Source organism: Acyrthosiphon pisum, chromosome X, assembly GCF_005508785.2.
Source record: "Acyrthosiphon pisum isolate AL4f chromosome X, pea_aphid_22Mar2018_4r6ur, whole genome shotgun sequence".
In the NCBI taxonomy this organism is placed as follows: domain Eukaryota; kingdom Metazoa; phylum Arthropoda; class Insecta; order Hemiptera; family Aphididae; genus Acyrthosiphon; species Acyrthosiphon pisum.
The window spans coordinates 105,354,793-105,363,692 of record NC_042493.1 but is presented as its reverse complement, the minus strand read 5'-3'; the positions used below and the strand labels follow the sequence as shown (position 1 = coordinate 105,363,692).

Sequence of the window (8,900 nt, the reverse complement as noted above, 5' to 3'; positions counted from 1 at the left end):
ATATTAAAATAGCGTTAATGTAGTTTACTAAGTTAAAAAAGGGAAAAATACGAGGTGTAGATATCCAAATTCCATAGGGGATATCATTTTTAATTACCACGTAGTTAATACATTTTAGTTTGGTATACATAAACGTAGTGATTACTGATTGTGCAACTTTCAATTATTTTTAAATAATAACTATTTTGTTAATTGTTATTTGTTATAAATGCAATATGCACACTATAATACTATATCATTCCTTCTTATTGCGTTATCTATAGTATTTCTTGTTTCTACCTTAAGTATTTTTAAGAGAATAACATATTGATCCATGTAAATATATTAATGTCTTTAAAAATGTGATATCTTATATTCTTAAATGTATGATTATTATTTATTAATTTATAATGAACAATTTTTCTTCTTGAACTTACTAATATTTATTTATTTATTGTTGTTACTAAATTATAAATTATATGTTAAACTAATACATTATTTTTATTATTAATAATTTAATTATGATGTATTTTGCACAATTATATTTTTTTTTTTTTTGCATTTAAATTTGTGTACCATTTATTTATTTATTATTTTTTTGTTGTAACTTATACATTATTATTAATAATAATTTAATTATGATATTCGAGTATTTTACACAATTTTTATTTTTGTATTTTAATATTGCCCTGTCAAATAGTAAATATCGCTGGCTTCGAGTCCACTTCTCGCAGGCCTTTATGCACCATAAGTCATATAATATTATTATTAAACGTTTCGTGTTGCGCAAAAACATAAACGAATAATTTTCGTTACATATTGTATTGTAGCATCAAATACTGATATTCGAATGTTTGAATATTTAAATATTCGAATAATTCCCATCACTAATATTTACATCTAATATAAATATGTACATTACATTTTTACCTCACACCGGGATTTATTAATTACTCTTAAAGGCCAAAAAAAAAATATGTTATGTACTAAAAAAAAAATCATCAACAGTAGGTATCTATTTAACACACAAAATATTTTTTCTGGCTTTTTTCAAACACAGCTTCAAGGATTGTTGTCCACGAACTGCACATCTGACATGAGGTAAATTGTTTCAGGCAGAGGTTTTGGTTGAAGTGACAATAGAGTTCACATTTGTTGTGAGGTGTCAACATTTGTTCTAGAGAAATAAAAAAAAATGTATTCAAACGGTTATGCATCAAAATGTTGTTTTATTAAATTGAATGATTCTAAACAATACTTATACACAGGCAAGACCAGCAACACTATTCCTAACAATGTTTTCTTCTACCATTGTACTGAAACTCAGAGCTAACACGTAATGTATCATATTTGGCCCTGTAAGAATTGTCAAAATATTTTTAAAAAATAATCTTAATGGAAAAGCATTTTTATTAAATAATATTATATTCAACGCACTGAATGTTTTTTATATTTACCTGGAGTAACAGGTTAAAATTTTGTCTCTAAATCAGTTTTTTGCATACCTAATGGCATCAATGTATTTGGAATGGGTGGCGCTCTATCTTCCAATCTAAACTTATTACTTCTTTAAATTTCCTAATTATAAAATAAATCAAATTTATAATAGTACATAATAATTTAATTTTACTATAAAATAAAATGTTTTTTTTTTTTTTAACTGTGTACATGATAGTATTTTTTAACACACAATCAAGAGAACTTAAATCAAATTTTTAATATAAAAAATATGGGATTTACCATAAAAATAATAATTTCTGACTTTTCCAATGAGTATTGACTATTGACCATAGTATTTTATCAAAGAAATTACTAAGTGGGCCACAAATTTAAATCTTTCATAGGAAACAGATATTTTAGAAATATAATGTAAAATATATATAAATAAAAAGCAAACGCTACATATTATATGTGTTGCAGGGAATTGGTTTGTCAACCTAAGCTTAACGCATCAATTTTTATTAGGCAGAGCTATTTATACTATTTTTTCTTGCAGCCTATTATAAAGGTAGCCACATTATTCGATAAGTCCCCAATAATCTTATTGTTGATACTTACTTCTCCACTATTTGGTAGAAGAACCACTTTGATAAATACTGGAATATCTCTCATTATGTGATCGTTCTTGATTAAGTACAAGAATAACTTCAACTTCAAAAGCGAGTACAATGTGAGTCAAATGCTGGTAACCTTTACCTTTTACCCAACCGCACGTGTTAATTATTAATCCAGAGCTGTAAAATTAAATTAATACAAAATTAATCACAGCAGTTAAAACATAATTATCAAATTCTAACCCTAATTACCATAAGAGTATACAATTTAGGAAAAAAACCATTTATAACTAAAAAACATTTTTTGGACTAAAATTAGTAATTGCTATTTAATATTTTTATCTATAATAAATAAATAATTACTAATTTTTAAACTGCAAGACAACAATAATAATTACAAATAATAGAGTATTTGATTTTTGCTAACATTGAACGTTAAATCAATTATTATTTAATTATGCAATACCTATACCAAATGAGCCAGCTATATAATTTTAGTTGTCTGTAGTTATATAGTCACAGTAATGAGTTGTTAACTGTTTTTGTATAAAATATCAGACATCATTGAAATAATGAATAATTTACGTTAGACTTAACAAGAAATCAATAAATAGTAAATCAGAGTAATTTATTTTTAAATTTATAAACCCTAAAAAATGTGAATAAGTCAAACTTTACACGTCCTCTTCATAATATTTATTTATTATTATTATTATCCTTTTTAAAACAGTAAAACAGCACGCTTTACTTATTAAATTTTTACAAAATATTGGAAGTAATACCGAACAAATTATTATAATTAAACCAAAACTCAATTAATTCCATACCGACCCAATGTTTTTTTAAATATTCTTTCTAATTATATCGATGGCTACACGACAAATGGGGCTTAACGTTTTTCAAGGTATTCAGGAAGAGTTAAATAATTTCTTTTTACACATAAAGTCTTATATAAAGCCTAAAATGTGAAATTCAATATCACTTTAAATAATTATCAGAAAATAGTACCAATAAATAGAGTTAATCTCCTACTACCCAGTAATATTGTTATGTCATTTAGCCTCTTTTGTCGTGTAGCCATCTGTATAATAGATATAATGATATAAATTAAGTTCAAATAATATTTAATAGATAAAAATTACTTTTAGGATTATCATCCATTCGTTGATGAATAACTTCTGCCATACGAGATATTAAAGTATTGTGCAAAGTTGAATTAATACTCATGTTTGTATGTCTATGATGATAGACTAGTGGAGCTGCTCGGGAGAAACTTTCATCTACTTCAGCTGACCTTTCTATCATGACTACAAGTTATTATGCTCGTTAGGACTATTGTCTTATGATAAATTAAAAATCCATACAAACCAATTGTTCCTGGAACTGATATTTGTCCCTGACCCGGATCCAGGTCAGGTTTTTTTTAATTTTATAAAATATAGTTATGTTACGTGCTGGCCCTTCAGGAATCCAGAAAGATGATACTTTGAAATTAAGTAGTAATCAATTTTAGAACAGTTATTTTAATGTAGTTTATTATAACAGAATAATGTATAATATTGTGGCATGTCGTGCAGAATATGGCCAAGTAGTGAAGTAGCTCTGGTAGTTACGGCTCTGGTCCAGGTACATCTGATTATGCCGTGCTCCTGACCCGCTATATACGATGTTGATTCCTATGTTAGAATCAAAGCGTGTTGCATGTTCCCCGGATACGTCCATCATAAAGTTGTTATCCTTACAGAAAGTGAAACTGCTGCCTTGTATGATGATTAGATTGCTAGGTGTGTTTTTAATTAGTTCGCAGAATTGTTACCTTATATGGAATATACAAGGTTACAGCTGCGTGTAGCAATGCATAACAATATTACATACAAATACAATGTTGATATATAACATATTATGTGTTAATGCGTAAATTCCTTTACAGTTATCTATAATGAGAATAATCGTCTTTAAATAATAAAAAATATTTTGACCAACCAATGATTGCCTTTCCATTAGTCCACATAAACCAGCATGTATCACCTCTATTACAAATGTTGTGTTTGTTATACAAGACTTAAATGTTTTTTTTAAATGAGGGCATTTTTATTAAAAAAAATGGGGACTGTAGAATATTGAATGGACAGTCATTAGTTTTTAATTTTTGTATTTATATATATTGTAATTAATTTAGGAGTCTAGCGAGGTAAATTTGATGAGCTGACACTTTATTTTATTATTTAAGACTTCCACACACGCAGGCACGAACTGGATACAGTAATGAGAGTAGAGTGTGTGTGTGATTAACGCAATTGTATAAGTTGTGTTTTTAAGAATAGTGTTCCTGACTCATATGTCAATTGAGTTATACCTGTATAATGGTAATGTAGTTCAAAGAATTAAGATTCCGAGCTTACTTATTTTATTCTATACTCTGTTCAGGTTAAGATTAAACCGGCTTTGCCCATGCAGACTGAGCGGCCGAACAGTGCCTGACCCCCTATGCGATGGCTATACGTTTTGTGATTGGCCGACAGTCATCGCCGGCTGTCGTCGATCATCGGCAGCGGTGCTGGCCACAGTGCACACACTCCCACCAATATCCGAAATGTGCGAAACAAACGTGTTTTGGTCAAGCCGCTGGTTCAATCTTCATCTGAACGGAGTATAGATATATCAATTTTAACTAATGTAGGTTCCAACAGATGTCAGTTCAAATATCGCCTATTCCAATCAATGTATATTCAAATTATTGAAGTTTAAAAAACCCCCGATTTGAAAAATTATCCATACAAAATTATACTATTCAATGTTTTCCTATGTAATCTTGAGAAATACAAATGAGAAATCAATTTTTATTCCCCTTCAGATTCGATTCGAGTTATCGAACTCAACTGTTCTTATTTTTGGTATGCACGTATAATTTGTACCACTAATTTAGATAATTTGTAACTGATTATGACTTATGAAAAAATAGAGATTAATAATTTTTTGAAACTTTTTATAGAGCATTATTTACTGTTTAAAAAAAAAATATCAAGTTATTCAATTAGACAACTTTGAATGTTATGTTATTTATTATCAGATAATATGTCATTATAATTATAAAAGTATCTAAATAAATAAATACATTTTTAATTAGATAATTATAAATTTTATTTTTTGATTATACATTTTATAAATCTTACATAGTTTGTTTTAGATATATACATTTTTTTATGATAATATATTTCATAGTTAAAATAACCATATAACATATTATATCATATAAATTAGGTAAAATACAAGATACAATTGATATTAAAATACTTAACATTTAACACTCATGTTTGAAATGTCATTCTTCATAGATAAAATAAAACCATCCAGTTACTATTTAGTTACAAGTTTTGATTATTTTCTATTTGGGCGTTGGAGCCGGTTCTTCAATTTTTCTGCAATTCTATAAAATTTAAACATGCAAAATTAGTTAAAAATAAAATAGTGAAAAAGCGTGTTCATGGTATAAGTGCTTACAGGTGTGATACCATTATTATTATTATTATTATTATTATTATTATTGTTTATTATTTTTATTATTATTTATTTTTTCAATCAAAACAATTACAGTTAAATAATTACAATAAAATACATTAATAATAGCTGATACGAATACCAACTGAGCAATAAGCTCGTATCTGGTATACAGAGTTCAAACATATTACAATTTGTTTGAAGTAAAATACTTAAACAAATAAAAATATGATATAATTAAATAAATATAACATGATAAAAGAAACTTTGGAAATAAAATTAACATCAGCATTACATATTATAGGTAAATATTAATATATTATAAGATATTATGTTTAGACATATTGACTTCTTATGATTTTATTGATACACACATTACCATCAAGATTACTAACTATTTTATTTATTGCCTTTTTATTTGATTTTTATTAATTATATTAATTATATCATTTGTATTATTGGATTGACTTTCGCATAAAGTTTTTATTAGACTCTTTACTTTGTTATTTAAATTGTTGAAAATAGTTTTTTCCATGTAATTAGGAGAATTTCTAGAACTAGTTAATAAAGTTTATGACGGTTTAATGTATTTTCCTGTTCTTCTGTCTATTATTTCTGTAGCATTGAGTATATGGTTCTGTATGGATTTAACTAAAATTTGCCTTACGTATAATTTATAAACAGATAATATATTAGTATGGTTCAATAATTCTTCTGATGGGTATTTTAATGGTAGGGAGTATGCTACTTTAACTATAATTTTTTGTGTAGTATGCAATGTATTGATATCTGTTCTGTTCTGTTCCCCAACATGTTATGCCGTATAATAGAATCAAATTACACAATGCCTCATAAATTTGTCTTATAATAATTGTTTTATGAAGAAATCAAATTTTGTAAAATAATATAGTTTTATATACTCATTTTAGGTTAAAATACATAGTCACTCATAAATATTTGAATGATAATACCATTTTTATTGCTTTGCAACTATAATTTGTCATACCAGTTCTACATTTATGTATCATAAATTTATATCCAATAGGTAGCTGTGAACATATAGTAACTATTGGCATGCAAACTCATTTGTTTATGTTAAGTGATAACAGACTTTTTCCATTCAGTCATATATATTCCGTAAATCAAATTTGACAGTATGTTTCAATTTTTCCAATTATCTTTGAAATTACTAGAACTAATAATTTACCTTTTAATAAAGATGCAGGTATAGAGTTAACTAATATATATTAAAAACTATATAGGGCTTAATGATGTACCTTGAGAGATTCTATGAGTATAATCTTTAACATAACAATGATTACTGTAATGAAGTTCGATAGTAGTTAGTTGTTATCTGTTACTCAGATAACTGGTAAACCATTTTAATGCATTGTCATCAAAGTCTAATTCTTTTAACTTGTTTAGTAATAATTGTCTACTGATTGAATCAAACGCTTTTGCCAAGTTCAAGAATGAAATAAAAATTTTTTTTTAAGTATCCGTTTTGCTATGTAAATAGTCATTAATGTCGATTAAAGCATCTTCTGTTCCCAATTTTTTTCCAAACCTGTATTGTCCAGTAATTATTATTTTATCTCTCTCCAAGTATTCTAATATTTGATTTTTAATAATTTTTTCAAGGATTTTAGCTAAAATTCTTTTTATTGAGATTGGTCTATAATTAGTGAAATCAGTTTTATCTCCTTTTTTTATGAATCAGTTTGATTCTAGTAACTTTAAGTTCATCAGGTACAGAACCATTTGTTACGCCACAAAAATAAAACAATAAGACATTGTTAAAGTAATAATAAATAAAAAAAAAAATTCCTTATTAATTGAATTGATAAACATCACTTTTTTGAAAAATAATCAACTTAAACTATTATTAGAGATAGAATGTTTGTGACATTTCCATATTTTCCCTTTTGATTCTATAAAATGCTAGATAACTATAAAAGCTAGCTAAAAATTTGTTTCATGCTTCCCTCGATTCAGAATACACTAATTTTAGTTTTCCATTTTTTAGGTTTTTTAAATGCATTTTTTCATTTAACAGGTTTTTTTGTAGTTTCTGTACAATTTTACTCAAATTTTGAATTTGTTGTATTAATATTTGTTTATTTGTAAATATAACTCACAATTTAAATGTTTATTATTGTCTATTAATTTTACAATTAATATTTTTAAATAACATTCTTTCCACTAATTTAAGCAATTTTTGGGGAACTTTTGTTTGTTATTTAAGTCATCCAAATCCAATCTCTGATTATTATTATACAAATAAATAACAATGTTCAAGAAACTTAATGTCTAGTTTGTTAATAATAACAATAGCTATTATTAGTGTTATTAAATTATAAAATATACATTTTATCATTACAGTCTTATTCTAACTTAAAACAGTTTGCTTACCAAGTTTGATTCGTCGGAGCCAAAATGTGGTCCCTGATTCAAATTACCAGCTAGTGTAGAATGTGGCTTGATAATTCTTGGATCTCTTGACGGCGAATACATTTTTCCTTCCTTCCCTATTGGCGTAAAATCTCCTTTGGTTTGGATTTTCTAAACATTGAATTTGAGGTTGATTATATACAAATTTGGAATAGCATTGGTTAGGTTGTTCTATATTCAACTGGACTTTATTTAAACTAGGTATATATCTACACTCTATCTGGTACACTTTGTTGGGCAAAGTCAAAAAGTATTGATGGTTGAAAGGGTACAGGATGTTATTCAGGTTCAGAATAAACTAATTGTATGTTGCATTTTTAGGAATTTTTAGAACGTAGATGTCCCCACTCCAACCCATTTACATTTTTAATTTTTTTTTCGACGCCAATATTTAGTGCTCCGTTCCTGCCAATTCCTGCCACCAATTCCGGGATTCCTGCTCAATTACTGCCCCTGCAAAAACCAAAAATCTATGGGTGGAGTTGGGGACACGTGTCTCACGCCCCATCCAAGGTCTAATTTCAAGAATAATTTGTATTTAAAAAAATCTATGGTAAATAAAGAATCTATATTTGATATAAAAAAATCCGTATTTAATGTTAAAATCTATATTTGATAAAACTATCTATTTGATATTCAAAATATTCAATGTTTTTGAGCAGGAATTCCGGGAGTGATGGCAAGAATTGGCAAGAATAGAGCACTAAATATTGGCGTTCGTTGAAAAAGTTGAAAAAGTCAATTCCCGACCATTGGTGGGGCGGGAGACACGTGTCCCCGTCCCAAACATAGTTTATTGATCTTTGCGGGGGCGGTAATTGAGCAGGAATTCCGGAAGTAATGGCAAGAATCGGCAGGAATTAAGTACTAAATATTGGCGTTGAAAAAAGTTTAAAAGTCTATTTGTGACCATGGGTG

The 8,900-nt window shown here is 27.2% G+C and overlaps 1 protein-coding gene across 1 annotated transcript in view; it reads right to left on the bottom strand.

The window, feature by feature from the left end:
• Window positions 1–5,298: 5,298 nt before the first annotated feature.
• LOC103309517 (pollen-specific leucine-rich repeat extensin-like protein 3) overlaps window positions 5,299–8,900 on the bottom strand; it is a 22,267-nt gene continuing 18,665 nt past the window's right edge. Inside the window, exons 8-9 of the mRNA XM_029485369.1 lie at window positions 7,944–8,093; window positions 5,299–5,460 (exon numbers count right to left, since the gene is read on the bottom strand). Coding sequence (XP_029341229.1) covers window positions 5,419–5,460; window positions 7,944–8,093 — 192 coding nt within the window. The 3' untranslated portion in view covers window positions 5,299–5,418. The remainder of the gene's footprint in view (window positions 5,461–7,943; window positions 8,094–8,900) is intronic.